The following is a 12580-nucleotide window of genomic DNA, read 5'->3' as shown; positions in this document are numbered from 1 at the left end:
GAGCCAAGGAGAAGGCCCACTCTTGGGGCCCTTCCTGGAGTCGGGATATAATGATTCCCACCCGCTGGTTCTCGGAACCTGAGGAGTGAGGTTTTAGACGGAAGTAAAGTCTGCAACTCTCCCAGAAGGAGAGAAAAGTCTTACGGTCCCCTGAGAACCGGTCAGGTAACTTGAGGTCAGGTTCTAGAGGTGAGGTGAGGGGTACTACTATGGCAGCGTCAGACTGGTTGACCCTCTGAGCCAGGGCCTGGACCTGTAGGGAGAGGCCCTGCATCTGCTGGGTCAGGGTCTCAAGGGGGTCCATGATAGCGTCAGCGTAGGAGAAATGGTAGACTAGGTATGGGCTTGTGATTATGTTATGGCAGGAAGGAGGTGAAGGGAACAAGTGAGCCCTAATCTACGCACCGCCCTGTCCCTGCCTACTTGCAACGACCCGCCCTAGGCGACGGGGTACAACTTGGTGGCAGTCCCTACGCTGACTAAGTGCAAGGGAATACAAACAGGGAACAAGCAAGGGAAGGGGCAGTAGCCCACGGAACACCGTGAGGAAACGGAGTGGTGAACGAGCCAGTCAGGATCAGGATGTAATGAAGTATACAAACGCAGAGCACGGAGCAGGAAGCAAGCCGGGGGCAGAGCGAAGCAGGATAAGCGGGAACTGAAGCAAGGCTGAAGCACGGCAGAAGCAGGCTGGAGCAAGGCAGCAGTGGGGCCAGGAAACCAAGAAGAATCACAAGCAATGAGGAAGAGAAAACGGCAGGTATAAATGGACAGGGGGCGGAGCTAACTCCGACTGACCAGGCCACGATAGGCTCTCCCACTCCTGAGCCTGCCACCCTGATTGGTGGGAGCCGGTGTCAGTCTAAGAGGTCTGGCCTCAGGTGTCGATTGATTAATCCTGGGAGTATCCACAGACGTAGTGCCTGGCAGATCCTTTACACTTCTCCTGCAAAGTGCTGCCCTGGTGCGATGCGTGTGGCCTAGCTTCCAGAAGTACTGGATGTCCCCCCCCCCCTTACTGGTCCCTAAAAATTAGTTTCTTAATAACCACCTCTTGAAATTCCAGGAAAGTTCCCGTCTGGCCTGCACATCGACGTAGCACGTACACATTGTACAATGCCATCTGTATGATGTGCACGGCCAGGTTCTTATACCACACCGCATGGCGCTGTAGGGCTTCAGGTCTTGATCTGACAAGTCCACCCCTCCCATGTACCTATTGTAGTCCAGGATGCAGTCTGGTTTGGGGGTCTCTGTACTGGTACCTCGTGCAGGTACATGGGTACTGGTGTGGCCATGTATTGTTGTCAATACAAGGACATCTCTATTGTCCTTGTACTTGACACACAATATGTTGCTGCTAGATTGTGCCCTGCATTCTCCCCTTCTTGTTTGCCCAAGCAGAGTCTTAGGGAGGCCTCTCAGATTTCTTCTAGCAGTGCCGCATGCCGCAGGACTTCTGGAAGCGAGGCACTTGAAGAGTGGGACGCTGGTATACAAACTATCTAGGTAGAGGTGGTAACCCTGGTCCAGCAGTGGGTGCACCAAATCCCACACAATTTTTGCATTAACTCCCAGTAAGTGGGGGGGGGCATTCTGGGGGCTGAATACTGGTGTCCTTTCCTTGTAGGTATAACCTGATGCACTCTCCTACAGCTTACACATCTTCACGCCATACCTTGCCCTCTTACCCGGCAGGTACTGGCGGAATTGAAGCCTCCCTTTAAAATGTACCAAGGACTCATCAATAGAAATACACTTCTCGGGGGTGAATGCCTGGGAAAACCGGGCACTGAAATGGTCTAATAGGGGTCTCTGTTTATACAAACGGTCAAAACTGGGGTCATCTCAGGGTGGGCATGGGTCATTATCAGTATAATGTAAGAAGCGAAGTATTGCCTAATATTTTTTATTTTTTTTAGGTTCCAGTTCAGTTCTGAAGTTGCTTTGAGGGGCCTATATATTAGAAACCCCTATGAAACACCCCATTTTAGACACTAGACCCTCAAAGTATTCACTATAGCATTTAGAAAGTTTATGAACTCTTTAGGTGTTTCACGGGAATTTAGAGCAAAGTAGAGGTGAAATTGCCATAATTTTTTTTTTTGGTCAGAAAATCCTTTTTATACGATTTTTTCTATAACACAAAATGTATTACCAGGGAAACGCAACTTAATACTTATTGCCGAGATCTTCAGTTTTGAGAAATATCCCACATGTGGCCCTAGTGCGGTAATGGACTGAAGCACCGGCCTCCGAAGCAAAGGCGCACCTAGTGGATTTTGAGCCCTCCTTTTTACTATTCACCATGTCCGGTTTGAAAAAGGTCTTGTGGTGCCAAAACAGTGGAAACCCCCCAATAGTGACCCCATTTTGGAAACTAGACCCCTTGAGGAATTCGTTGCAGTTTTCATGTCATGCATGCAGCTTTTTGTTCAGTTTTTATTCTATTTTTAAGTGGCGTGGTGACTAAAAAACAGCAATTCTACTATTGTTTTTGTATTCTATTTTTTTTACAGCGTTCATCGTGCGCTATAAATGACATATTCACTTTATTCTGCGGGGCGATACGATTACGGCGATGCCATATGTTTATAGGTTTTTTTATGTCTTATGGCGTTTGCACAATAAAATACTTTTTGTAAAAAATCATTTACTTTTTGTGTTACCTTATTCTAAGAGCCAGAACTTTTTTATTTTTCCATCAGGAAAGTCGTGCGAGGACTTATTTTTTGCGTAACGAACTGCAGTTTCCATCAGAACCATTTTTAGGTACATGCGACTTTTTGATCTCTTTTTATTCCATATTTCGGGAGGTGAAGTGACCAAACAATTGTGATTCTGGTACGGTTTACTATTATTTCCTTTTACGGCGCTCACCGTACGGGATAAATAACAAAATAATTCTGTAGTTCAGGCCGTTACGGACGCGGCAAAACCAATTATGTATAGTTTATTTGTTTGTTTACATATTTTTATTAATAATAAAGGACTGATAAGGGAAAAAGGGGGATTTTTACTTTTATTACTTTTAAAACTTTTATTTTCTTATTTTTACACATCTTTTTTTTTTACTTTATTACTTTGTCCCACTAGGGGACTTGAGGGCAGGAGGCCCTGATCACTATTCTAATTATTAGAGCTGTCAGCTACTCACTGACAACAAGCATAGTGGGTCCTGACTTTGTTAGGTGTCCAGTTTTCATAGTCACCATCGCCGGCCGCTATCGCTATTGAACGCGGCTTTTAAGGGGTTAATCAGCGGGGACACAGCGATCGGTCCCCGCTATAGGAGATACAAGACAGAAGCTGTCACAGCTCCTGTATGTGTCGGGAAGACGGCCGAAATGGCCGTTACTCCCGGGACGTACTATTCCGTGACTGAGCGCGAACGGGGCAGTCAGTACGACGGAATAGTACGTCGCTGAGCGTTAAGGGGTTAAGGTAGATAATAATACCACACAAAATAGTAACTAGTTAACATTTCCAATATGTCTACTTTATGTTGGCATAATTTTTTGAACGTCCTTTTAAGTTACAAGGCTTATAACAGCAAATTTCAAGAAGATTTCCCAAACCTATTTTTTTAGAGACCAGTTCAGGTCTGAAGTGTCATTGGGGGGCCAATATATTTGAAACCCCCATAAATCACCCCATTTTAAAAACTGCTTTCCCAAACTATTTATTGCCCAGATTATGAAGTTTTTAAAAGGAAATTCATCTAGGGGTAGAGTGAGCATTTTAACCCCACAGTTTTTTTGCTAAATTAATTGGAATTTGGCTGGGAAAATAAAAATCTACATTATTTCTTATAAAATGTAGTTTTAGCTCAGATATTTTCATTTTCATAAGGAATAAAGGAGAAAACGCAACCCAACATTTGTAAAGCAACTTCTCCCGAGTACGGTGATACCCCATATGTGGTCATAAACTGCTGTTTGGATACACACAGGGCTCAGAAGGGAAGGACCACCATTTGAATTTTGGAGCTCAAATTTTGCTGGAATGGTCTGAGAGTGCTGTGTCACATTTGCAAAACCCCTTAGGGACCAAAACGGTGGAAACCCTCCAAAAGTGACCCAATCTAAGAAACTGCTGTTCTGCTTTTTCCGGAAATAAATGTATTGGTGTACAGGCTCATAGACTTTTATTGAGTCCGTACTCCGATACATTCATTTCCGGAAAAAGGTGAGCAGACACGAAGCAAAGTAATGAGACGGGGTTCCAGACTCAGGCAGAGCCGCTTCTAGTGCTCTGCCTGGGACTCCTCCTCTTCTCCTGACATCACTATCCATTTAAGTACAGTGATGTCCGGGGCTTCCCCATAAATGGATAGTGATGTCAGGAGAAGAGAAGGAGTCCCAGGCAGAGCGCTAGAAGCGGCTCTGCCTGAGTCTGGGACTCCATCTCTGGGGAAGCCCCGGACATCACTGTATGATGTCAGGGGCCACCCCAGACAGTGATGTTAGGAGGAGAGAAGGAGTCCCAGGCAGAGTGCTAGAAGCAACTCTGCTCTGGTACTCAGTCTGTGGCGAAGCCCCTGACATCACTGTTCATATATGAACAGTGATATCAGGAGCAGAGCAGGAGTCCCAGGCAGAGAGCTAGTAGTGCTCTGCCCGGGATTATGGCTCTGGGGTGGCCCCTGACAACACTGTCCATATATGGACAGTGACGTCAGAGGCTTTTCCTGAAGCGGAATCCCCAGCCAGAGCCTCGGCAATTCTCTGGCTAAGGATTCCACTCCTAGACGGGGCCCGAAAGGCGCTACCTACAGTGGCTGTGTGGTACTACCATGGAGGTCTGTGTGGCACTACCAGAGAGGGGGGCTGTATGGCACTACCAGGGAGGGTGGCTATGTGGCACTACCAGGGAGGGGGGCTGTGTGGCACTACCTGTGAGGGGGCAGTGTGGCACTAGCTACAGAGGGCACTCAATTTAAGGGGGTACAAACTGGGGGCCAAACTTCTATATGGGGGCATAAAAGGGGCCTAACGTCTATATGGGGGCACAAAGTGACAACATTTTCTGCCATTTTACTGCTGCCGTGAGTTCCCCGCAAAGGGGCCTACTAAGTCTGTGTCGCCCAAGGGCCCACATGAACCTGGAGCCGACTAGATAGATATAGATAGATAGATAGATAGATAGATAGATAGATAGATAGATAGATAGATAGATAGATAGATAGATAGATAGATAGATAGATAGATAGATAGATATGACAGTACATTATAGGTAGATAAAATAAAGATTAAAAGTAAAAGTTTCCTAATTTCACTAAAATAAAATGATCCCCAGCAGTTAATTTGGAGAAAGGAATGATCCCCCTTATATTGCAGGATCTGTTCCCCTCTCCAAAGTAAATAATGCTGGGGCCCTTCTTCACAAGAATGACGCTGTACAGTGCCATGTTGTTATGTGTGGCGGCAAATACAACATCCTGATATTGGCCAGAGTCATTTTTGTGAAGCAGGGTCCCAGCGTCAGGTGCCAGAAGTGAAGGCGCCCAAAGGAGAAGAGGCGCCCGACCAGAGGTGGTAATAAGAAGACCCGTGAGTGGTAAGTACATAGGGGTATGAATTCTTTGGGGGGGGGGTTGTTCTGGGGTGTAAATTAATTGAGGGGTTTGATCCGGGGTCTGAACAAAGAAGTCTGGTTGGGAGTCTGAATGAATTTAAGGGTCTGGTTGGGGCCTGAATTAATTTAGGGGTCTAAAATAATAATGGAGTCTGGTATGAAATAATATTGGGGTCGCGTCAGGAGGCAGAAAATTGTAGGGGTCTGGTCAGGGGTCTAAATTAGTTTGGGGGTCTGATGGAGAATGTGTATTCATTCAGGGGTCTGAATTCATTTGAAGATCTGGCCTTTGGCCTGTATTAATTTTATCATCTAGTCTGGTGTCTACGCAGGTGATGTAAATGCAATGTATGAGGAGAAGGTGGACACTTCATCCAGGCATGGAGGATATAAGGGCCTGCAGGACACAGAATCAGCAGCCAGAACTGTATATTGGTGAGTGACGTCTTTTATGTTGCCCCCCCTGCACACCTACTATCTCCCCCTGACCCCCCACAGATCCTCTGCCCACCTGCCTTCCCGCGCCCACCACAGAGCCCCTGTCAGTTGCGTCTCCCCCCGGCCCCAGTTCCGTCCCTGCCACTTTCTGCTATCTTAGCCCCCACAGACAGCTACCTGAACACAGTGAGTCCTACAGATAAGCAGCAAGAAGAAGCAACATCCGAAGACGCCATCTTTACTAGATTGTGGATTTACAGTCACCATATATACAATAAGCAGAAAAGGAAATATATATTAGAATGGTGGAAGGAGTTGGGACTGTCTGGATTCAGCATGCCTGGTAAACCCGGTATTGTGTGTGTGGTAGACTGCAAGGACCCATTACCAACCTTACCTGCCCAGGACCTTACACCATCACTTCATTTATAATAAAAACACCAACACCTTCTTTGTGGAAATGTGGAAGTGGCCACAGCTTTATTAATTCTATACAAATCGGCATGAAGACATCTTTTTCTGAAAAAACAGCAGAAAATCTGTGATAGGAAACGGTGATAAATCCCATCATGCCTCCGACCCACACTGCTCTGCCGGATCTACATAGATTATTAAATAATGATTAAAAACACCACCAAAACGCCACCACAAAGTGCATTGTTCTATAGAGTTATCCCCCTCCTGAATAATAGTAAGTGGTAAAATGAATACATTATATTATAATATAACGCCTATGATGTGACCATGAAGCAACGCTGCAACTGTAAGGCTGTGTTCACACAGAGTTTTTTTGCAGGAGGACAATTTTGCCTCAAAATTCAGTTTGGGATTTTGAGGCAGATTTTGTCCTTCCTGCAAGTCGTTTGCCGCGATTTTCGCAGCGTTTTTTGCCCGCGCCCATTGAGTGCTACGGGCAAAAAACTCAGCGAAATACGCTTTCTCTGCCTCCCTTTGATGTCAATGGCAGGTCAGAGGCTTAAACGCGCGAAGATAGGGCATGTCGCTTCTTTCTCCCGCGAGGCGGTTTTACTGCTCGCGGGAGAAAACCGCCACCGCCTCCCATTGAAATCAATGGGAGGCATTTTCGGACGGTTTTTGACGAGTTTTGCGGAGCGGTTTCTGAGCCAAATAACTTGTCAAAATACTCAGTGTGAACAGCGCCTAACTGTAATCTTCAGCGGCTTCTGGATTAGGAAAATGGGGAAAACACGGTTGGCCGTAATACATCAATAACAATTTATCTGATATTTATAATTTACTTCTACAAGATAACTTTATTTCTGATCTAACAGTTTTTCCAGCTCTGGTCAATGTCAAGGCCCCATTGTGACATCATCAGCTGGGTTGTTGTGTCATTGTGACATCATCAGCTGGGTTGTGACATCATCAGCTGGGTGCCTATCAAAGGACAGGTAAAAGGAAATCTGATCACTTTCTCTGATTTCGGATAGAAGTAGGAGAAGGCTACTGCTTTTGTAAGCGACAAATATTTATATACTACTTTTCTGAACGACATATATATCACCAATATGTTGAGCCCAGGCTTGGCTGTTCTGCCATGTCTCTGGGCAGCGTGGACCTTCATCGGTATTATTACCACTTACACCATGACTATGGCTGAAGGTCATTATGAGACACCATTGATAAGCATCAGGTACGAGACTCTTTATAGACAATGTAGAGACACTTAATAAAGACGGAATGTTAATAGTAACAAGAATTCTGGGTCATGAGGTTCTAGATTAGAAAAATATTATTTTAGACCCTTTTGTATATAACTGTACAGAATTCATGGGAATGGGTTTAATGTAAGGAACTTAGGATAAAAAAAAAATATTTCATGTTAAAGGGATATTCCCATCATATTAGGTTATAGTATATAACTAGGATATGCCATCACATTCTGATTGGTGGGGGTCTGACTGGGGCAGTTGGTTGGCAGCCAGATCAGAGAGAAGCTGTGCCATATGGGAGGTAAAGTGAGACCCCGGCTACATAACCACTGCTGCCGTCCAGTACCAGCTTCTCCATGACTTGAGTCGTCACTTTTTATGATTTGACAGCACTGACTGGGATATCGGCCTGGGGAAAGTGATGTAGAAAGTGATTCCAGATCATAAAGGGTCAATTCTGATAATAACCTGATATTAGGGAATCATGATGGAATAACCAGAGCTTCACTATAATGTATCCAGTACTTATTACAGCAGTGGCCAAATTAAGATTCATTTCTTGGTCACTTAGTAACATGGAGGAATTGCTAGAACTCCGGCAGTGAAGTCACTTGTGTTACTGAGAGCTCTAGTCACCTGCACGGAGCTCTACTAATGTTACATATGGATTTTATCTCTTCTCAGCGACACTGGAGCGAAGATCCCAGAGTCCATAGTGCTGATGATAGTGACCACCGTCTCTAACCTACTAAGTAAGTGCCTTATATTTATATCTGGGATAGAGCTCAATATAAGACCTATATCCGTCTCTGGGAAAGATGGGTAACAACCAACATGGCCGCTATGACAGCTCCAACAGGGGTTGTTACCCAACTTTCCCAGACTCCTGAATGGCTAATCTGGCTATTTATTGGGTGATATGACCCTTGCACATGTTATTACCTTCACATTTATATAATATATCATTATTGTGTGTAGTACATGTAAGGGTATGTTCACACGGCCTATTTACGGACGTAATTCGGGCGTTTTTGCCCCGAATTACATCTGAAAATAGCGCCTCAATAGCGCTGACAAACATCTGCCCATTGAAAGCAATGGGCAGACGTTTGTCTGTTCACACGAGGCGTATATTTACGCGCCGCTGTCAAATGACGGCGCGTAAATAGACGCCCGCGTCAAAGAAGTGACCTGTCACTTCTTTGGCCGTAATTAGAGCCGTTATTCATTGACTCCAATGAATAGCAGCGCTAATTACGGCCGTAATTGACGCGGCGTTCAAGCGCCTGCATATGCCGGTACGGCTGAAATTACGGGGATGTTTTCAGGCTGAAACATCCCCGTAATTTCAGCCGTAACGGACGCCCTCGTGTGAACATACCCTAACATCTATGGGCTGATGTCTTGTGTATTTCAGAAGTCACCATCATGTACGTAATGTACAGACTCATAGAGATCAGAGCGGCTGAGAGACAAATCTGTGGCGTCATCTTCCGGAAACTGCTGCTGGCGCTCGGATGGACGGCCTGTGTGGGGAACTTGATAGCCATATATTTACAGGTTGGTGTATATAGTGTTAACCAGGATCCTACACTGTGGAGTAAGGGCCCCTCAGGGTGCCGGGCCCTCAGCTGCTCATCTATGACCCCTGACCAAGGAGCACTGCAGGGACTGTGTATAACCTGACAATGGAAGGTGTCCAGGATAATCTAATAATATGGGGGACATGTGCGCTGTATGATGACATGTAATCCATGATAGGACGTGTAATATATTCTGTGTGTTTCCTTCTAGGAATCCTGTGTGAGAAATTATATTGGCTTTGCAGCAATGTTATGTACCGGACTCTACAGTATCTGCCTGGCAGGACCTCTGTACACGGCATCCAGGAACGTCCGCTGTGTACGCTGTACGAAAGCTGCCCTGTCCGTACTGATGTTTCTGGCCTTCCTGAGCAGTATCCTTTCCAAGTCACCACGTTATCATTTATAGCGAGCAGCATCTTTATTGTAATGATAGATCTCCTTATTCCTGTGCCCCGTCATCATCACTACAGATAACAGCAATGTGGGTGATGAGTAGAGATGACGTCACCAGCGCTGCCAACCCTGGACTTCTCCTGGGGACATGACCACCAGCACCCACAGCTGAAGCAAATAAAGGGACATATTGAATATTCTTTTTGTGGGCACATTACAAGTGGGCATTGGGGAAGTTCTGTCTCCATAAAGTGACCCATAATATTAACCCCTACCTCTCCTGCTAACTTCTAATGGAGCCGCCATTATGTGTAAGAAATAGTTATTATATTTCATCTTATGCATCACAGAAGGGACTATAAACAGCACTGAGGTATAATGAGGGGCTTTGTGGCTCATGCCTCAGTGGCTGTTTAGTGGCAGGACCCCTCCTCTATGTCATTACATCATCGTCTGCCGCGCTCCTTACAGCTTAGATTATCCACTTACATGTGACACATATAAAGTCCATCTTACAGGTGTGCGGTTATTTTCCTATATACATCCTCCTTGCAGAGTTGGCATGTAAAATGGCTATGTATGCCCTCTGTACCAGCGATCACTGTATACAGGTATGTGTGTTTTACCATTCAGGATCAAGTTCTTCATAGTTCTATACAGCCATTTCTTATATATATCTTATTCTGGGAAAGCCGGGTGTCAACAATACGACTGCCATGAAAACGCCCTTAACAGGGGGTGACGCCAGTTTTCTTGAAGTTTTGGGTGATCTGCTGAGTTCTGCAGTAATATGGAAGCGGAGGACGTATCACTGCTATTCATGATGATGTAGAACCTGGATGACAACTATTAGCGCTGTCATGGCGGACATATAGGTTGTTACTCTGCTTTTCCAGACACAGATTCAATTAAGAAGCGGCTGTATAGAATATAATATATACAATCCCGGGGACCCCGGTCCCAGTAATAATTTATCACTACATGGAAGGGTAAGAAGAACAGAAAAGACAAAGTCAAATGTATTTTCTTTCCCTTTTTTTCAGTCTGCAAAAACGTCCCTAACAATCCTGGAATGGCTGGTGTTATTCAGCTCCTGTATAAGTCAAATCCTGCTGTATCGGGATTTCCAGGTCAGTATATGAGATCAGATCTATTCTACATATTCACACTGCTCCCTCCTTATTTCTTACACATTTGGCGGAGGAGGGGACTGTGGCACTCTCAGCTGTCGGACCCCCTCTCTTCTGTCGTCCGCTCAGTCCTCCCCTCTCCAGAGACTGTTATATGTCGTGGAATCTCAGGGAATAGGAATGGATATAACGTGTCCTGTTCTTCTTTCTCTTCTCAGGTTCTAACAATAAAATTCAGGAAGAGCCTAAAGGAGGACTGGATAATCCTGAGGGACGACGTGGAGGAAACATCACCCAGCAAGGAAGAAAAGGAGCCAGACCCTGAGAAAATGGGGCCCTAGGCTGTATTACAGTGTTAGGACCCTTCGTCTGAACTCCAGCGCAGCTTTACAGAGACGTAACCTGAGGCTCCTGGACCCCAATGTAAAACCAGTAACATGACCCCAAACTATCATGAGGCATTTATAGCACTGGTCTCCTCATATGGGGCAGAGAACATTTGGGCCCCTCAAGCTCCAGGGCCCTGGTGCGACCACAACCTCTGCATCCTTTATAGTTACGCTGCTGAAGATGTATTATATTTGTATATATTATTTTATACATAAAATGTTATTTTCATAAAAAATTTATATATAAAGATTTACTTTTTTACTACTTGTTTTCTCCTTTCTACCAAACAATAATATATTCTGCTGCGCTGCACATAGAAAGACGACCATGTAGTGTAAGAATACCGCCCGACAGTCCCGTATTATTGGTATGTTTTGTGGGCATTCCTGGGTGGATCGGAGGCAGGGCCTAAATGTTCCCCAAATGGAGATTAAAATGTTGGGAGGTATAGCGGAGTAAAGTGGGATGACAAGGGGTGGAGCAGGGATATGGGTATTGAGATTTGACTACTTAAAAAGGGTTTAAAAAAAATGAGGGGAAAGAAAGGGTTAAAGGGGTTGTCTCATGAAGATAACCCCTTTTTATATGTCTTATTAGGGCATATGGACGTCATAGAGGCGGGTCACCCCTCTCAGCACCCATCTCTAAGAGCCAGGCCAGAGAGCCGCTAACACACAGCAACTCTGGCAGACTGGACATCCATGTATTACATTCGTAGCTATTCATCTGAATGGCGGCCACGTAATTCTCTGTTTGGCGTGCCGGGCATGTCGGGTGCCAGACCCTGATCGCCATGGCGTCTCCCACACCATTACTTTATTAGGAAACAGGAAGATTGTAGAGATGACGTCATTTATATCCTTAGTGTTATCAGGTTTACAGCTGAATATATTGTAATTGTGATGCTGCTGACACAGCGTTCTACCCAATCTCACCATTTTCATTTAAATCTTTTGCACTCCAAAACGTCCAATCAGGGCTGGCGGTAGCACCCGGTAATTTGGCAGGAGGGAGGACCCGTTGCTTTCTGGTCTGTGTTTATCTTCTAAGTAATTTCACTTACACAGGACATTGCTTTATTCTTACGCAGGGGTGTAGCTAAGGGGAGGGCTACCAGGGCATGTTCTTCCCGAGTGCTGGGTGCCAGGAGGTGCAAACAAGTCACTTTGCCTTGGTCAGGATATTTAGATAGAAGGGTGGGGGCAGCAAACTAAACCATTGCTCCGGGTGAAGGAAAGTCTAGCTATGTATCTGTCCTACGTCTCACACGGGATATTGGGATCGGGTCCTCTCTATATGTATTTATTTTTCAGACTCTCTTTGTACCTTGTCTCTGCTGGGATTACACTCAGGACCTTGTGCATGGGAAGCAGAAACACTAGTACTGACCACA

At 45.3% G+C, this 12580-nt stretch overlaps 1 protein-coding gene across 1 annotated transcript; it reads left to right on the top strand.

Moving 5' to 3' along the window:
* The first annotated feature begins 7465 nt into the window (after positions 1 to 7465).
* On the top strand, positions 7466 to 11384 carry LOC142741614 (uncharacterized). The gene is made up of 7 exons (XM_075850978.1): positions 7466 to 7669; positions 8373 to 8440; positions 9106 to 9248; positions 9483 to 9645; positions 10223 to 10278; positions 10711 to 10797; positions 11016 to 11384. The coding sequence occupies exons 1-7, from the start codon at positions 7545 to 7547 to the stop codon at positions 11136 to 11138; spliced, it is 765 nt and encodes a 254-aa protein (XP_075707093.1). The 5' UTR covers positions 7466 to 7544; the 3' UTR covers positions 11139 to 11384.
* The last annotated feature ends 1196 nt before the right edge of the window (positions 11385 to 12580 follow it).

Source organism: Rhinoderma darwinii, chromosome 2 (assembly GCF_050947455.1).
Source record: "Rhinoderma darwinii isolate aRhiDar2 chromosome 2, aRhiDar2.hap1, whole genome shotgun sequence".
Taxonomy (NCBI): Eukaryota; Metazoa; Chordata; class Amphibia; order Anura; family Rhinodermatidae; genus Rhinoderma; species Rhinoderma darwinii.
Note: the sequence above shows the minus strand (reverse complement) of the source record. Positions and strands in the feature narration are given on the sequence as shown.

What these genes read in the sequence shown, in the direction of transcription:
- LOC142741614 (XM_075850978.1), top strand. Translation starts at nt 7,545, where the DNA reads ATGTTGAGCCCAGGCTTGGCTGTTCTGCCATGTCTCTGGGCAGCGTGG. An exon ending in TGATAGCCATATATTTACAG is followed by an intron (nt 9,249 to 9,482) that starts GTTGGTGTATAT and finishes GTTTCCTTCTAG; the next exon opens with GAATCCTGTGTGAGAAATTA. An exon ending in GTTTCTGGCCTTCCTGAGCA is followed by an intron (nt 9,646 to 10,222) that starts GTATCCTTTCCA and finishes TCCTCCTTGCAG; the next exon opens with AGTTGGCATGTAAAATGGCT.